We start from the raw sequence: 19,271 nt of genomic DNA, 5'->3' as shown, positions 1-19,271 counted from the left end.
TGATAAGTAAATTGTGAAGATGTTTCTACACACTTATTATTTTTTTTCTTTTGTTTCTGTACTCAGCTGAGGTACCTTGACAGTAGGGAAGATGAGCAGGTCCGAGGAATAACAATGAAATCTAGTGCAATTTCACTGCACTTTGTGAAAGGTAAGTTGTTGCTGGCTTGTATAAATTTCAATATACATTTCTGTTAATTTCCCCTGTCTCTTTGTTGTTGCTGTTGTGATTTTTGTGTGCAATTTTGACTTTTGTGTTTTTCAGTGTTAGGCTGTAATTCTGCAGACTTAGGCAAGTAAGTCAGCCAGGATAATTGAGTTCTATCTCAGGGTCAGGAAAAACATTTTCAGTCATCTCTCTGAGTGGAGGCCATGAGAGTAGTTGCCTCATCTTTTATTTTAGATATAAGTATGTATATTTTCATCTTAAGTCTTGAATCACTTAAAGGCAAGACCTTCTTTCAAAAAAACTCAACTTTTAGTACAGTCTTACTTTTTTGCTGAGATACCTGTTACACTGTGCTGTAAGGCATTTTATATGTAGTTAGTGTCAGGACATTAAAAAATCATAGCTGAAGCAGTATAACTGGGTGGCTGGAAGAAATATCTTTGAAAACTGTTCTGAAATATTGATTTATTGTTTGATCCTAGGTGATCAGGAGTATCTGATTAATTTAATAGACTCCCCAGGGCACGTGGATTTTTCTTCAGAAGTATCTACTGCTGTCCGACTCTGTGATGGTTGCATCATAGTGGTGGATGCTGTTGAAGGAGTCTGTCCACAGGTGAAATAAAGTCTATTAAGTAGAGAAAGAGGGGAGTAAGCCAAGTCTGAAGTGGGTGATATAGAAATAAAAGATGAGCTGTCTAAGAATCTTTACAAAATTTTTAATAAATGACAATACAATTGAGCTTTTAAAGTGAGTAGTAAAAATCATAGTTGTGCTGAAAAAGTGAGCAGTGCTGGTGAATGGGTGTAGAGAAGCAGGGTTGAAACAGTGGGTTTTCAGGTCTAATGGAATGTTTTGATAGAGAAAAGTCTTAAGGGAAATAATTTCATATATTTATGTGGGCTTTCAGGGTTTGGAAAAGAATACACAAAATAATGAGGTTGCTTTTTTTCATGGCTTTTCTAAGTAGTTTGGTTTTTGTTATTTTTTGTGGTTTTGCCATGAAATCCCACCATTCTGCAGAATTCTTCAATAAATAACACTGTGGGAGTAAAATTTCTGTTTTGAGCGTCAACCTGTCCTTTACTATGTTTATTAAATTTTAGAATTACATTTGATTTTTCTTTTGTTAACATTCTGTATTTTTGGTGCTGTCTGGCTTTCTGTAATGGGTTTTTAAAACTCTTTCCTTCTCAGACCCAGGCAGTCCTGCGGCAGGCATGGCTGGAGAACATCCGTCCCGTCCTGGTGATTAACAAAATCGACCGCTTGATTGTGGAGCTGAAGCTCACCCCTCAGGAAGCATATTTGCACCTTAAGAATATCTTAGAACAGGTATTTGTGCTGAGGTGTCATTTCACACAGCAGATTTTGTGGCACTGTATAGCATCCAGTCTGATTTTTAACATTGAGGTGCATCTTATTTCTGATTTGTTTTGAGGTTAATTCACAGTGCCTGTGATGGAGAAAAGGGTAGTAAATGCCTCTTGACAGGTCATGAGGAAAAGTCTTCATTTTTAGAAGTAATATGCTGAATGTTTTGTTCTTCTCTTAAATTGCTTAAACTTACTGAAGGTAGAATGTTCCTGATATTGGTGGATTTATGTAAGAATAATGTTGTTTCATCTTTGGAATTGTAGTTTAAGCTGCCCTCAAAACTTCTTTCCCACCCAGGCTCACTTGGGAGTGTTTATCTGTCTGGTTTCCCTTTGCCCTCTGTTGTTTGCTTTATTGGCAGAAACAAGTTCCTGTTTCACCATTCCTTGTTCTGAGACAGAGTGTGTTACATGTGATACTTTGATTCTGTCCTGGTGTGGCTGACTTGGAAACTTCAGGGTGTTTATGTCAAAACATAAACTCCTGTGGTCTTCAAGTGTGTAGAATTAGGTGTGTTTTAATTGCCAAATGAATCACAGGCATGCTAGCTTGTTAACACAGCTTCTCTTTTTATGTTTTCAAGGGTGGGAAAATTACATTTTAATTGCAAGGGTTGTGAAAGAGTGAATGAATCTGAGGGTGTTTTCACATATCTTTCTCTAGATCAATGCAGTCACTGGAACACTTTTTACCTCCAAAGTGTTAGAAGAAAGAGCTGAAAAAGAAACAGAAAGTGAAACCTTTTCAGATGCATCACCGGGAGATCAAATTTATGACTGGAGTACTGGATTGGAAGACACTGATGATTCACATCTCTATTTTTCACCAGAACATGGAAATGTGGTGTTTGCCAGTGCAATTGATGGCTGGGGTTTTGGGTAAGCTTGAGATTTAATTACTGACCTTTTTTTAACATTGATTACTGCTGTTAATCTTAAAGTATTTCAGGTGCATCATGTTTCTAAAGATGTTTGTTAGATTCTTCTGTGATCTGTAGCTGTGTATAAATTATCTGAGTGACAGGGATCCCTGATTTACTTACACAGGAACTTCGGAGCCCACAGTGGGTCCAGCCTAGCCTGGTAAACAAACATCATTTTGTAACTTGCTGCTATCGGATAGATTGTAGCAGACAAGGGCAGGAGCTGGTTCAGGGTTCTCTGTTTGGTGGGGAGGGCAGCAGTGTTTGAGCAGTCCCCGTGTTCTGGTCTCTAGCCACGAGGTGGAGGCGTTGTCTTCATCCTGAAATTATAATTACAGGGATAGCTCGGGTGTGACGCAGGGAATGTCTTGAGTACTGCAGAGCCCTTACAGAAAATCATCTCCAGGATTTTTAAATCCAAGTCAGACTGTAAATAAGGTGCCATGCATAGTTTGTTGTCCAACACAAACAGCTCTTGTCCCTTCAGAGGGAAGGGAAAATAAAATGGGCTGTTTTAGGTTAATTATCTTTCAAGACTGTTTTGTTTCTTCTGATGAACTGTTGAGCCCTGGCTCTGATAAATCATATAATGGAGAGGGTGAAAAAACCATTTTTCTTAATTACTTTGAAGAGGTTCTTCTGGACTGCCAGTTACAGTACTGTGTGTTGATCAGTGGAGCTTTTTCTTAATCATGGAAAGTCTTGGCTGCTGTTTCTTGGTTGTGGGTTCTTTTCCTGAAGGTATTAGCAGAGAAAAAATAACTTATTAGGCAGTGCCAGCCTCATCCAATGTGGTAAGTACATATGCTTTTCTCGTAATTCTGTAGTGTTGAAAAGTGCCATTAATATATATGCAGGAGCTGCTGGCACAAGAATCTTGAAAGTTCTCCCTGAATTGAGAGCTTAGGTAGTTTCTGAAAAAGAAATCTCTTTGGGCTTAGTTCAGAACTCACAGCTTATGTATTGCTGACATGGACAGGTCCTTTTCTTAGCTATGTAAAAACTTAAGAATTCTGAATTTCTGAGAAAAGATTATCAAACAGCACGGTTCTATAAACAGGATTGTTATAGTTATAACTATGTATTTTTTTCTGCATGCACAGGGAGCAAATATGTGGAAATATTTTTTATGACTGCTCATAGAACATTTTCATCAAGGAAACCATAGCATGTTCAGGACTCCCTGTCTGGGCTAAGCAGGCTGCTTTTGTTAACTCATGGGGACTGCTGAACAACACAGCTGGCTTTACAACATAGTTATAGCATTACAGTTCTGTTAAGTTTTCTTGGGTCGACTCATTATTAAAGTAATGATTCAAACAACAAGAATTTTTGTAAGTGGTTAATAAAAAATAATTACCACCATCTGATGGCTGAAGTGTGACTCAAAATAATGCATGCTTTTTAACATCTCTTCTGGTCCAGACTATAGTTAAATGTGTCATGGGAAGTCTTTCAAAGTGTAAGTTCAAGAGTCATCACTAATGTATTTATAAGGTTTGTGTTATGCTTTTGAGTTTTTGATGAGGGGATAGTACACAAATGTTTATTTCAAGTAAAGCCTTGAAGCTGACTTAAAACAAAACAAAGCCATTCAAATACTGTTGATGTTTTTGATCTGTTATGACTAAATATTTTTACAGGTGTAAATGTTAAACAATGTGAAGACAATTGGAAAAGTGGGAGTAAAACAAGGATCTGAGATTTTTGTGTGATTTTCACATAAGCTGTTGCTGTAGAAAACATTACACTTCCATCAAAATATGTTTTCTTCGCTTTCAGAATTGAACATTTTGCCAAACTGTATAGCCAAAAAATTGGAATCAAGCCTGCAGTACTTCTGAAGACTTTATGGGGAGATTATTATCTAAATACAAAAGCAAAGAGGATAATGAAAGGTGATCAGGTATGGAGGGTGTCAAAGACACAACCTGATTTTTGTTTTGGACTTCACTTTTTTCCCCCTAATTTTGTTCCTCATAGTGTATTCTGAAACTTGACCTCAGTGCCTGTTGACTCAGTGTTACTGGAGGTGTAAAGTCACCAGGACAGAATGCAACAACTCTTGGAGCATAGAACATTCCAAAATTGACCACTCAAATGCTGCATGGAGGAAATCTCATCTACCAGTGCTCACTAAATAAGGGACACTGCAGCTTCAAGGTTACAGCATCAAGTGAAACACACAAGAGGAAAGGAAGATTAACAGGGTAGAAACAAGAGTAGTGACTGAGGCTCTGTCCTCTGTGAAGAGCTCTTCCACAGCTAACAGTTTAGGATATCCCAATTATCTGGGGATTTAGGATTGAAAAATCTTCTTTGCTGTAGGGAATTTCCATGGAATGCTGTACTGAAGCCCTGGTCTGAAAACTGCGCTTCTCTAGCATTAAATATTTCCACCATTAAAAGTTAAGGGAGGAGAAAGTAGTTTCCTTATTTTCATGTAATCATGACTTTTTTCCTGTTTGCATAAGTGATGATTAATAGTTATAAAAGGGGTGATAAGCAGGCTCAAGGTTGTCACGTGCCATATTTATCAGGTTCTTTTTTTGAAATTGAAACCCTTGTCCTCCACTTTTAAATTTCATGTTTATTTTATGCCTTATGCCATTCTTATAAGACAGACTTCTTGATTTTGAATAAAAGTTGTACATATTTCTAATTAAAAGTGCAATCATAAGCCTACTGAAAAAGTGAGGAATTGCTGGTAATGCAAATTTTTTTTTACCTTCTTTTTCTTTTTTTTATCTTCTACCAGTCAAAAGGAAAGAAACCTTTGTTTGTGCAGCTGGTGCTGGACAACATTTGGAGTCTGTATGAGGCTGTTATGAAAAGGTGAGAACATCTATAAAGTTTTCGTGGCATCTCTTTCCATATGCTTTGGTGATTTTTTTAAATACTCAGAAATAATAGATGCTGGTTATATATTGCTTCTCTGGATTTGTAATCTATTTATTATTTTCCTTACAGAGATAAAGAAAAAATAGAAAAGATAGTTACCTCTTTGGGGCTGAGAATTGGTGCCCGGGAATCACGGCATGCAGACGCAAAAGTTCATCTCAATGCCATTTGTAGCCAGTGGCTACCAATATCTGATGCAATCCTCTGTATCCTTAAAAAACCACAATTTTTTTTCTATTGGCAGTTCTCAGACTTGTTAGTGTGCTCACATATTTCACTGTGTGATTTGGTATAATTTGGTTTTGTTTTTTTAATGTCTGTGCCTAAGCTAGCTGGACCTATCTTCTTGCTTATAACTTTACAAATGACATATCTACCATTATTTTTACATTTCTGCCAACTTTGTGCTTTTGCACATCTTACTTTTAGGAGAAAAAGTTATGAAACTGGAGGTAATTTGACAATAGGCCTTCATTATGTAGTTTTATATTCAAGTTTCAGTGGTTTTTCTGAGGTAGAAACTAATCTCATGTTTATAATAGTGATATAGCTCTTCTCCATCCATGAAGTTCTGTAGATATTTGGTGTTATGTTTCAGGCATGAAATTTCTTAATTCAAAATCAGTCTTTGCTGCTTGTCAGCTGTGCCCATTGTTTATAATAAGATATGTTATGGTAGATATGCACAAATTATTGATGCATAAATACTAACTGCTTCTTTAAATCTTGCCCCAGTTGTGCTGTTTTCAGCTTCTCAGCTGCACTTAGGGTGGGCCACCCCTCCTTAACTCTGCCCCTGAGAAATGGCAAGAAACTGTTGCTGACCTGAGAGGGACCTGAATGCACTGAGACAACAGAGCTGGATTTTGGATCTGCTGCTGGTGATACTTGGTGCATGGGGCTCAATTAAAGAAGTATTGAAAGCATTTGTTGGTTGCATTCAGTAAGAAAATGCAAATATGTATCCTTAATAATGTGTTTTAGCCATGGTGTGTAATAAGATTCCCAGTCCTCTGGACATCACAGCAGAGAGAGTGGAGAAGCTGATGTGTGTTGGAGCAAGAACATTTGATTCTTTGCCACCAGAAACTCAGGAACTGAAAAGTGGTAAGTGGGTGTTCTCCCATTAACATGAAGGTTGTTTCTGTCCTGATGGTTTTGTTTGTCTTTGGATTGTAAGGTGTGTAGTAATCTATATGTAAATTTATAAATATTCTACTTCCAGTAATGTTGTTGATGTCTGTCATTGACATGTTATGGTTTTATGGCCATGCATTTTTCTTCCATTCCATATATTCCTGGGTTTTTCAGCTTAAGCTGCAGATGATGTAAAGTTCAGGACTCTGACACTGGGAGTTCTACAAGAATACAAGGTTAATACTTGCTTTTAGTTCTGAGCTGTGAAGTCATTATGTAATTGAGAATTGAATATTTTGCTAACTTGTATATAAAATCATTAATTTTTAGCCAGCAGTGGATTGAATTTGGATGTAATTTTTGCAAGTGTATTGATTAGCTTTTAGTAATTAATTATTAATCTAGCACAGTGTTTTGAGGAGAGCTTCAAGAAAATCTAAGAGGATGAAATATCAAATGTCAATTAAAAATGAGATGTGAATGTCAAATTGACAGGCTGTTAGGAATTGTTTCCCAGGGGTAACAAAACTGGCTTTTCATCCTTTATTGAACATTTAAAAACATGGTGTTCTCCAGACAGTATTCAACACTGTATTAGTGTAAGTTAACTGGAAGAAATTTGCCTCTGTAAACTTTAGATCTTATTGCTCTTGGTTATGAACAGGTAGTGGACTTCCACATTTAGTAAGTATTTTGCTAATTTTGAGTAGTATTGTGCTGTTGTTTGCCTTAGCTCTGTGATCTTTTCATATTTCAGCTAAAAGGGAGAAGTGTAGGAGAAGATGATTCTGTGTTAGAAGTTTTGAATGGTATTGCCTGGTTTGAATTTCACATGTTTCAGGTTGGATGGAAAAAATGGTTAATGGGAATTCCTACCTATTAAATAAGTTCTGTGTGAATCTTTCACCTTTTGAGGAATATCTGTTCTTGCAGTGAAGTTGTGTTAGAATTTTGTAGCATCTGGGCATTTGCAGGACTTCCTCCTTTAGTCTGAAAGGAAGGCGAATACTTTGAGGTACTGAATCAATAGTGTTCAGTCTTAATCCTGTGCTGCTCTTTGGTTTCCATTGTGATCTAAATCAGCCTGTAAACTCAAGGTGTTTAATTGGGGTGTATGTATTTTTTTATCAAGAGTTCTATTTTTGAAGTTTTGTTCATTTTATTGTGAAACACACTTTAAGATACAGGCAGTGTCATCAAATTTAGTCTAGAGAAGTTTTCTACTTTTTCTTGTTTGTTTGTCCTCAGCATATTATCTATTGAAACTGGAAATAAACAGTAATGCCTACAAAATATCAAGTTGTAGCTTTGTCCATACTTTTGGGGGAAAAAAAAAGTGAAAATAACTTGTGTTATGTGTTTTGTTTCAGCTTTTATGAAATGCAGCAGTGAAGGAACAGCCCCAGTTATTGTCTTTGTTTCTAAAATGTTTCCTGTTGATGCAAAAGCATTGCCACAGAATAAACCAAGGTAGGAAAATGTAGCATTTTATTTAGTTATTTCTGGGGGGAAAAAATTATGTTGAAGGCATGAATAAGTTGGTTTAGACCTGAGAAAATAATTAACGAATTCTTGAAATGCAGACAAGTCTTTTCTGCTATTAAAGATTTTCTGAATGAGTTCAGGAGGTGATTTTTTTAATCATAATAGTTTTAGAAGATACAGTAAATCTGCTGGAGAATAGTACTGTTGTCGAAAGGTATCATCCTAATGCTTGCAGTGTAAGCAGTTTCAGGATATCTGGTGGAAACAATGGAGTTGTAAAACTGTTTTGGTTTTTCAGCAAGGTTGTGTTGGCATGATCAGAGCAGCTTGTGTTCGTACCGAGGAATACTTCCCATCAAACTGGGATAACAGCTCAGTGATTATCCAGTCCATTGCAACAGCAAAATAAAATGGGGTTTATTAAAGTAGTCCAAATCTTGCCTGACTTTTTGCAGAGATCTGAAGTCCATTAATGCACTTCCAAAGATTTTTTTCTGGGAGGTTTGAAAGATTTTTTTGTTACAGTCTTTTGTTTTTTAATAGCCATCCTCTTTTCTTTGAGGAGTAAGTCCTTCTAGATCTCATTTTCCTGGCACATTTAAGTGTACTACTTTAACCACCAGCTTTTTGTGCAGAAGAAATGTTGATGACTTTACAAGAATGAGGTTCATCTTAACCTTTCATCCCTCCAAGCCTCTGGAGTATTTTCAGCAGGCAACTTCTATGTTACTATGTTTTGGGGGGGATTGTCACTGTACAGCAAACTAATACAGAAAACGATAATGTGTTTAATCTTTGTGTGAAAAACAGTTCTGCTTCTGTAGTAATGTTTGAAAGCTTAACTATTACCTTAGCTTTTTCTTGCACTTGCTAGATTTATTTCAGTTTTTTTCTCACTGAGGTTATCTACTGTGAGTGTTCCTGCAGAAATCTCCCTTGCAGTGTTTGCACTCAGGGAGAAGATGCTCTGTGTGCATGGGCTGAGCAGACACTAGATGGTGCAGTTTTGCTTCCAGTGCTCTCCTGAAATGTCTCTGGCACAGGAGCCCTCTCAGGTGTGGCACAGCAGCGCCATTCCTGCTTTGTCTCCTTTCCTGGGCATGGGTTCCAGTTATCAGAGACAGCTGCACTGAGGCCATCACTTTTTGGCTGTTCTGTCACTGATAATGACCTGGTTTTTTCTTTGTTGGGAGAATCAAGAGTCTTTGAGGTGATGAGTATGTGAAATAGGGGCAAAGGTGGCTTTTACATAAGCTGGACAGAAATTTTCAGTATTGTAGTTACTGTCCTTTCTCCCTGTTTATTCAGTGCACTGAAAATTTTAATGTGTTGCTCTGTAGTTTTTGTGAAAAGTATCTCTTGCTGGCCTTTGTATTAAATAATTAAATTACTTACTAATTAGCTAATATTAAAATGAAATCACATGTGTGTTTTTCTTGGAGAGAATCAGTCATTATTAGTACTGTGTGATTTTTCCTGATTAGGTAATGTCTAAGATGAGTTTTGAAGGGACAGTTGGCTTCTATTAGTTGAAAAACAGCAATAGAGCTAAATGTGTATTTTTCAATACCTGATTTGTTAAGATTCTGCAGGTAAGCAGTTCTTGAAGAAATTGGAAAAGGAGGTTAGTTCTAATGAAGGAAAGCACTCTGAAGAATTCAAGTATTTTAAAAACACAACATTGTGTACCTGTGATTCTTGAGCATATTTTTAATTGTATTGGTCATTGTGTGCTATTTACAGTTACTCAGGGAAGATTGTGCTTAACAGAATTGAGTGATGGTTGAGTGCAGTGTGTGAGATCCAGTATTGGAACTGGCATTCCATGAGGGTGCTCCATAAGAATGTCTGAACATGGGGAGAAACAGAGAATATCTACACTGTCTCTACTACCAATTGTTCCACATTTTCCTATTGAAGAACATTAATCCATGTTGTGTGTTTCACCTACATGTTAATTTTGAGAAGCCATAGCTGTGCTCTTGTGTATCTTGATGTTTGACTGCTGGACTGACCTAAGGTTAGTTGCATTCCTTGGGAGCAGAGAAGAATTGGTTTTAAGCATGTTAAAGCATGTAAAAAAATCTAAGAGTTTTCTTCAGATTTTTTTTTTTGCAAGATTTGTCTTCTACTTCCAGAGGGAAAAAATGTAGATCTATGCTGGTGTCACTTTTCTCCTTTTGTGAGGCAGTATTGGGTAAGGTTACCTTTTTGTAACTTTGTTGGAAGATTCAAACTGACTTTGTCCTTTTTGATAGTTTGCCTTATTTCTGCCATCTGCTTGTAGTACTTATTAAGCTTAAGTTGGGAAAAGCAAAAAGCTCTTCTAAGTCCAGGGTGTACAGTAAATGATAACAAAGGATGGATTTTTAATTAAAGCAACCTCCTTTGAGACTGCTGTTGGCAACTAATATCTCCTTGAAGGTCACTTTAAAATTAATAGATTCTATACTAAAGCTGGTATGATTTTGCTTTTACTTTTTAAATAGTAGAATACATGGTAAAATTGTTAGTTGTCAAGTTAAAGCAGGTTGTCAGCTTATATTTATCTTTCCTTGGAAAGATTTGTAAATTGACTTTTTGTTTGGTACTGCTATGTCATTCATTTTTACCAGGTTTTGTCAAGGAATAAGAATTGCAAGTGTTTTGTCTTCCAGTTTCTTCTGTCTGATCTTCTGAAATTATTTGCTAATTCCCACCAAGTCAGGCAAAAATGTGAATTGTTGGTTGGGCAGAGAAGATGAACAGATTAGGGCCCCTGCTCCACTTTGCTTCATGTAATGGTTATTTGATGATTCCTGTGGTTATTTATTCTAAAGTATTGCTGTGTGCAGTATAAGGTGTTCATTCAGCATATGCTGTTTCTCTGTCTGTTTTCTACTGGTGTGTGACTTTGAACCCCAGTTAATACAGAATGCTCAAGTGTAGGTGTAGGAATAAAAGCCAAGCTTGGCACTTAGGTACAGGGAATATAAATGTACCAGTTTGCTTTCCTTGAGATTCAGAGTTCTGTCTTCATATAACCCAGTGTAAAAGAGAAATATTTAGTAGCTAATTGAATTGCTTCCAACTAATTGCTAGGGGTATTTAATGTAAAATGTTTAGAAGATATAAACTGAATATCATGTGTTTGTTATGATGAAATCATCTACTTACTTAGTAAAGCTTTATGTGTAAATCTTGCAGTGAGCCATGTGAGCAATAGCAAGCAAACTTTTTATGTTACCTCAAGTCCATCTTATAGTCCTGAATAATGTAAATAAATAAAGTGTACTGAAGAAATTCGATTTCTTTCCAGTGGTAATAAAGAAAAGTCTATTGAACAGATAAGCTAGTGCACTAAAATTATATTTCATTACTGCTTGGGAGGTATAAAACCTATAATACCTCTATTATTTTCCTCCAGATAATATGAAAGGTGGTTCTTTCTCCTCAGTCAGCTTGAAATCAGGACTGGTTTTTTTTCTTAGGGATCACCCTGAAAGGCACTTCTCCATACAATTCTGCATGAAATTACGGTGATAGTTGTTTCTTTGTTTTGTGGTACAGCTTGTTAGCATCTCTTAAACAGATTGTAGTGTGCTTCATTTGTATTCTTTCTAATATTTTATAAAAAGTGTATTGGGAAAAAAATCCTGTGATTTTTGCCAGATCTTCAGCTGAAATGACATTGATCAAATGAGAACCTGTATAAAGCTCCAAGCTCTGTAAGAAATTACTATCTTCTTACAAGCAAATTAATTTCTGTGTTTAAGACAATATGCCTTGCAGCAGCTTCAGTGTGATCAGAACCCATCATCTTCTGTTTTCATTAGCAGTTTGTTCTAAATTGGAGTTTGTGCACTAGAAATGAGTACGACATGTATCATCTGAATGGGCTGTCAGATTTACAGGTTAGCATCTGAATTTGGCATCCAGTTGCATAACTAATAAATGCTTTTCAAAAATTAAAACTCCTGTTATGGTTATCATGAAATAGATTTCAGTAATAGTATACATTTGAATCTGGCTAAGACCTTGGCTGCTGTTCCAAGAAAGAAATACAGAGTAATGGTTGAAATTTGAATCTCTGGACATACTATAGTTTGTGTAATGGTGAGCTTAAGTGAGTGAAGCTTGTAACATTGTGGGAGAGTTTTGCTTCAAGTTTCTTTTTTCTTTTTTGCACATTCAGCATGTGAGATAAATCAGAGGTCGCTCTATCAGTCTGGAGTGTTTTTCCAGGCAGTGTGACAGCTTGGGATTGATCCCTTATTTCATTACTTGTCTCAGAATGAATTATGTCTGCTATATAATGTAATACAAACAGTTGAGTACTCCCTGTTGAAAGAGTCCTGTAAGTCTGTTGTATGAAATTTAGTGAAAGTTGTGATTTGGATAATTTTCAATTGTTCCTTTTGTGTTAACACATTTATTTCTACTCTGAATTGTGTACCAGTCTCGTTGCAATAGAGCTGATGGTAAATGATCTGAGTAGATGTACATTAGATTGTGACTGGAAATTGTTCCATAGACATTAAGTAGCTTAATCCGGAAATTCATGAGCTTCTAAAGGATATGGGAGACCACTGGACATACACTGTGCTGAAATGTAGCAAACTGCACTTGACCAAGCTGTCCTTAGGGATGCTGCTGACAGGATCCTTTGAGTGCCAGGTGAGCAGAGCAGCAGCCAATGATTTCACTAGAGCTTAATTCTGAAGAGCAGAGTCATGAATAGGATTCTCTATTAATTACATGGATTTAAAGATGTTATCAGAAGTTACTCCATCCACACCTTTTGAAGTCACACATCTATCCATGAGCTCATGCAGTTTAAACTGGAAAAAGCAGTATGGAGAGAAAGCATTCTCAGAGCTTGGAAACCATTGTTCATGGCATGAGAGATGTATCACAGACATTTATTGGCAGTTCTGTTAATCTTTCAGAAAGCAGTTGATGTTTTGACTGTGGTGTTTCCTTTTTAAAATGGTCTGGAGGTTAAAAACATAAACATAACACTTCAGTAATCAAAGATGAATTTATCTTTGGCAGTTTTGTTCTGATTATTCACTCTTTGTAAGTGAATTTTTCAAGTCTGTCTTTAATAATGTGAAAGAGTAGAAAAGCTGTCACGTTCAGAGGATTGATTGCATAAGGAAGTTTAGTTGTCATTCAGTTTGAACTAAATGTGTTATCCTGGGGGAATGTGGGAATCAGAGAAGTCAGCAGGAGCTTGCTTACATTACCTGAAATCCAATGCCTTAAATCAGCAATCTATTCCATGTCAATGGCATGTATATGATACCCTTTCCCATATTATGATTTCCATAGCAGTTGTTTACCACATGTTTGAGTTCAAGATTACCACATGTTTGAGTTGCTAATGGTGTGGTCACCCTTCTGTGCCAGCTCCATTTCATTGCTTGTGCCAGGCTCCTGTGTCTGGGTGCTGTAGCATTTCTCTGGTGTCAGGGGATCTCTTTCTTCTACAGAATTTTTATTTGCTGGTTTTTGTGTGACTGCATGTTGCCATTTTTTCTTTTTGCCAGTAGTATGTTGTTCCTTTCTAATGGAACAAGAAGGGAAGGGTGGAAGAAGAAGAAGAACCAAGCTTTCTTTTGGTGTGGGCAGCTTTTGTTCAAAATTTACTTCTGATTTTACTTCTGATTGGTTTTGCCAGCTGGAGAAGTTGAATAATTCAGGGTATAATTTGAAACTGGTTTTGTTGCAGATCCAGTGCTTTATGTGTATTAATCTTGTTCTGTGTTCTCCTTGATTGTGTTAGAATTCTATATAAGGATTCATTTGACAGCATTATCTTTTTGTCTTTTCCAATGATACTATTGGGAGTGACTAATTTTATAGAAATTGATGGTGACAGAAACCAGGATGGAAGTCTAGGTTGTACCTGCAGTATAAGTCTCACCTACGCTCAATCTGCTTTTTTATCAAAATGAGAATATTATTGTGTGTTTATATATATTGCAACTTAGACCAGTGCATTCAGAATCTTAAGGTACCTTTGATATTTGTGGTTAGGGCTATTTAACACCTAAATATACTGATATTGAAAAATACCATATAAAGTGGAAAAAAGCAAAGAAAGTTTTTTCTTTTACTCTCACAATTATTTGCAAAAATAAAAGGTATTTTTGAACAATCAGATGTGTTGGAATGCATACATAGTCCCTGTATGTATACTATGCCATCATATGTAGACTGTTCATGTCACCCTTGGCAGTCTGATCTGTACTTTCCCTATCAATCTATCTCTTCTAGAAATTTTTCTGACATTCCAAACCTTTAAATAACTTTGAACAGCTGCCTTCAGGAAAAAAAATCATAAAAAAGTTTTCTTCTCTACCATCTGCTTTGCATTTTGTATTGTTAAGCCTTGCTCTGTTCAGCAGTAAAATAAACAAGCCAAGCAGAAATACCACAGTATTTGAAATTTTAGAGATACATATTCTTAATTCTGTCATGACTGTTTAAGAGACAGTTTTTTCCTTTAAAAAAAAAAAAACCTAAGTTGCTAAGAAGTTTGAAGTGGTGATTTTCTTGCATTCTCCTTTTCCATAACATTCAATATGTCTGTCCCAGATTCTGAGTTCTAAAAGTCTGTGCTTCAAATTCTAACATTTTATCCTGGGGGCCTCTCTTAGGTAATTTTTAGAGAGATTTTAAACTTCTAAAAATTTCCTTACTCTTTCAAATTGAACATTTGGGTTCAAGATAAGCATGAAAATGGTTCCAAATGATTTATTCAAGTTCTATGAAGAATTTAAATTAATGAAGTGTCTCATTTTTTAAATTGAGTCTCTTGCAGAAGGTGTTACATGCAGAAAACCATCCTGATTACGATGTAAATAAAAACCTTACTGGCAGTGAATTGGTCTCAGCCATGTAATCTGTTCAAGACTTCCTGCCCCTAATTAATCCAGTTAAGAGCAGAGTAACTCTTCTACTGACTGCACATAAAACCTTTGACCTGTGGTTAATAGGGTTTTCCCTATTTCAAAGTGTGCAATAGTTAATATAGCAAAGTGAGTCAAATTTTTTGTGCCTTTTTTTTAGTTGAGATCATATTTATATGGTTTTGCTGTAAACACAAATTAGTGCAATGCTCTAGTACTTCCTGTGGTTTTCTTCCCCTTATCATTCATTACTGCTGTTGCTGTTCAGGAAATCTTGACCTGTGTTTGTAAGTGTGGAGGCTGAAGAGGGGAAGTAACTTGTTCAAGGCTACTCAATAAGCTAAAACTACTAATAGGGCCCTTCTTGTTTTAATGCTGTGTGCTTGATGCAGTTGACTGAAAAAATCCTAAACCATCTTAACACCAAGAACTGTTGGTTTTGTCTCCATCATGTGAGCAAATGCAGGACAAATCATGTAGGTGAGGTTTTGCTGTGGGATTATGTTCACCTTCTTCAACTGAAGTCATGGTCCAAGACTTGGGATTGGTTTGTCCGGTTGTGTTGTAGAAATGCATCTTTTATGATAGAAAGGCTTCTGTTCCTCCTCTGGAGTTAGACTTTCAGTAAGAATACTAATATAATATAAAAAATACATTGGTTTTTATTTTGGAAATTTTTTAATGCTGGAAAGCAATATATATGTTCATTGCTCCCAGTGGGGGGGAAAAAAAAGACAAAACCAACATTGACAACATTCTGGTTCCATTAAAAAAATTATATCTACATAACTTCATTATATTTCTCTGCTTTTAAGTTACAGCACTAAAGATTATTTTTTAATGTAGGCACATAACAGCACATTACTTGAGAAGCTGTTGGTACTGAAATTAGTAAACAGTGTAGATTATTCATAGAAGTATCTGTAATTATTAGGTTCCCCTTGTTTACATGGGAAATTAATGGAAACAGAGTAATAACTGAAAAGAGAAGATGACTAGTGTCTGAATTTATTTTCAGTTTTTAAAATCATCAAATAGAAGATAACATTATATAACATATTTTTTATTCAGGACCAGATTTAAAAATCAAATGGACAGTTTTGGGCAATGCTGTTAGATTTCTTATGTGTATAATGAATATCACTTTGCTGTTTAAAATGCTTGCATTGACAAACAAGTCTCTTTATATTGCCTTACGTAAGAGTGTTGATAATATTCTTTATCTTTTATTATTTATTGCTCTAAATCATACTTTGAAGCACTTTGCTTTAAGGCAGGGTGTACCAGTGAGTACATGGATGCATCAGCCTATTAAAATTATTTTTTGTTGTTGTTGTCTGTTTTAAATCTTTTGCCCTAATGGGCTTATTCACTTTATGAAAGGGAGCTTTAACAAGCAGAGACTCTTCCCTGCATTTGGGCATGTGCTGTAAAGATTGCCTTAAAGTAATAAAGACAACACGAGTAATTAAAAATGGCAGTATTTGATCTCTGTATTTGGCAGAAAAATAAAAGTCTAAATATGGTAGAGGAAGAGTTTGCTAATTTTAGCTGACTTAAAATTATTGTACTGAGGGACAAAAGGCATTCTGCATGAGTTTTTACTTATGTCAAATATAGTATTCTAATTACTGTTATTGAATTTATTTTAAAATGAATGACATTACTAAATACTGATGTTTTGAAATACAATGTAGGCCATTAACTCAAGAAGAGATTGCTCATCGGCGGGAACTTGCCAAACGAAGGCTTGCAGAAAAACTGGCAGCCAGTCAAGGGAAGGAGCTGTCAGAAAAAACCCCAAGTGAAAATTCACCTGAAGTAACTGGGAGCACTGGTGATACAAAAGGTGTGTGGTACCTCAATACCTGATTTTCTACGAAAGTGTTTAATGGTGTTGCCAAGGAGCATCTTACAAATCCATGTTGTGAATCATGCAGTCTAAAGTGCAATACATGGAGCTGAATCAAGAGTGAGGAGGGATTTGTAAGAAAGCTGACAGGTCATAAAAGGTGAAATAGTGCCATAGATTGATGTTCCTTAGCCTGAGAATGTGCTGGATCCCAGTACTTTGAGTCATTGAAGGGAGATGATGCTTCAAGAGGATGCTCTGCTAAAAACAGTCGCTTTCCACACCAGAATTGGTACAAAATCAGGGTGTGAACAGCAGGACTGGATTATGGATAACAGCTGTGGGGGTCAGTCTTTTCTCCCAAGTAACAAGTGGTAGGACAAGAGGAAATGTCCTCAGGTTGTGCCAGAGAAGGTTTAGAGGAGAAATTTCTTGACCAGCAGTGTAAAGCATTAGTAGGGGCTGCCCAGGATAGTCATTGAGTCACTATCCCTGGGGATACTTAAAACATGTTACACTAAAGAACATGGGCTTGTGGTGGATTTGGCAGTGCTGGCTTGGACTTCAGAATCTTAAAGATCTGTTTTAATGGGAACAGTTCTGTGATTTGCCACATGTGACAATATAATATATAATTTTTTTTCTCCAGATGATAAGGCAGAAAGTGTTTTTATGCTTAATATATTTTTTCCTGACTGCTCAGGTGAAGAGCAGCAGCTCCCTGGTGAAGGAGACAGTGTGACCTCAAAGGCAGTGAAACAGGAAGCAGACAACAAGGAGCATTTCATTGCTTTTGCCAGAGTGTTCAGTGGTGTGGTGAAAAGAGGGCAAAAAATCTATGTTTTAGGACCAAAATATGATCCTGCTGAGTCTTTGCATAAGGTAAGAGCTGACTGTGAACTGTTGGAGTAACTTGAGATTATTTTGAAAAACTGATGACTTAACTTCTTACATGTGTCTCTCTCAAAAAAAAGAAAAAAAGTTCAAATTAATAATTCCAAAAAGTATCAAAGGAATTTAGGTAGTTGTGCTAATAGCTGATTGTGTCTGTAAACTCATTACAGACCATAACATTTCCAAAATAGTTTTAAGTACAGTGTTGTATTAGCTAACCGTAAATCCAGGATGTGTTTATTTTGTTTAAAAAAAAAAAAAGTGAAAGAAAAAGCAATTTTTTAAGAGAAGGTCCACAACAGTATTGGAAAAAACTGGTGTTAAATGTTTTGAGATTCTGATCAAAGAAGTTCATTACTTTTGAATTTACTTCAAAACATTTGTTTTTTCAGTGATAAGGTAAAGCGAGGTAGAAGTAGTACGCACCTAAAATTTGCCAAAGAAAGCATTAATTTTTATCTTCTTGGTAACATTCTCATGTTTGCCTCAAGTCTGGATTTTTGGGACTCTATGTTGGTTTCTAACATTTGAGATTTGAGATGAAAATGCTTTGGATTGCTTTTTTAAGCTTTGGAATGGGAGGAGGTTTTGTGGAAGAAGTTTTTATCAGAGTTGAGTGATGAATGTCCAAATGCTGGTTTTGTGTCTGTGTAGCTGTCATCCCAGTGCTCTGCCACTGATGGTCTGCCAGCAGTCCCTCACATGACGTGCTGCACTTTGGAGAACCTCTACTTACTCATGGGAAGAGAGCTTGAAGATCTTGAGGAAGTGCCTGCAGGAAATGTTCTGGGTAAGAATTAGGATTTAATATCCTAGACCCTGAATCCTTATGTCATCCAAAATACACTGAAGTTGGTTTAATATGATTAATAAATATGAAACTTTAAATCCATGAATATTTCCAAGCATGTTGTATGTGCAAAAAGGGAAGGCAGTCTAATTAAATTGGGATTTCTGTACACTTTGAATAGGAGAAAAGATTACATTAGCCTGTTATCTTCAGGCTGGATGATTGCCAGGTAAGCACTGCTGCCAGGAATTGCCAAAGGCAGTAGCAAATTTCCATATTTCATAGATTGCAAGGATTATTTATAATATTTTCCCAACAGTGGAAATTCTTTAATGTGACTTTACTAGTGATGTGGATAAGTGTAGTTTTATTTATGGGTCTGTTTGAACCCTGGTGCTAAAAATTACTTCTTTTATGGCTGTGGCAATTTTTTCACTTTCTCTATGGACCAAGTTGTAAAAGTCAACTTAATCATTGAGTTATGCTCTTTTGTGCCAGATTCTGAGCTGCTTTGCTCTAGAATGAGTACTGCCTGATTTTTAGAAATTTATGGTGTATATATTCAGTAAATGAAAAATAGTTGTACTCTGTAAGGGTTGAAATATTTTAATTTAGGCAGCTAACCATGCTTTGTCTCTTTTATTATGGGTCTAGCATTCAGAACATAAGCAGCTGGTGAATTACTTTTATTTGGAAGCTTAATATTTTAAAATTCTGAATTATACTTTACTTTGGTGTGATTCTAGTTGACCATTTGCAGTATGAAAACAGTGAGTGAGTGTGGCAGAGTGAGAGAAAATAATATATTAAGTATATGGTCTGTTTACTTCAAAAAATGATTGAGTTT

General features: G+C 36.1%; 1 protein-coding gene across 1 annotated transcript in view; it reads left to right on the top strand.

Annotated features, from left to right (window-relative positions):
• EFL1 (elongation factor like GTPase 1) overlaps window positions 1-19,271 on the top strand; it is a 63,332-nt gene that overhangs the window by 1,421 nt on the left and 42,640 nt on the right. Inside the window, exons 4-15 of the mRNA XM_054272628.1 lie at window positions 67-151; window positions 652-785; window positions 1,368-1,505; window positions 2,211-2,425; window positions 4,252-4,375; window positions 5,228-5,304; window positions 5,440-5,576; window positions 6,355-6,477; window positions 7,878-7,977; window positions 16,586-16,737; window positions 17,444-17,622; window positions 18,289-18,424. Coding sequence (XP_054128603.1) covers window positions 67-151; window positions 652-785; window positions 1,368-1,505; window positions 2,211-2,425; window positions 4,252-4,375; window positions 5,228-5,304; window positions 5,440-5,576; window positions 6,355-6,477; window positions 7,878-7,977; window positions 16,586-16,737; window positions 17,444-17,622; window positions 18,289-18,424 — 1,600 coding nt within the window. The remainder of the gene's footprint in view (window positions 1-66; window positions 152-651; window positions 786-1,367; window positions 1,506-2,210; window positions 2,426-4,251; window positions 4,376-5,227; window positions 5,305-5,439; window positions 5,577-6,354; window positions 6,478-7,877; window positions 7,978-16,585; window positions 16,738-17,443; window positions 17,623-18,288; window positions 18,425-19,271) is intronic.

This window comes from Melozone crissalis, unplaced genomic scaffold (assembly GCF_028551555.1).
Source record: "Melozone crissalis strain CALT ecotype California unplaced genomic scaffold, PUWL_Pcris_2 ptg000014l_1, whole genome shotgun sequence".
Lineage (NCBI taxonomy): Eukaryota > Metazoa > Chordata > Aves > Passeriformes > Passerellidae > Melozone > Melozone crissalis.
This window is presented reverse-complemented; position numbering and strand designations above follow the sequence as displayed.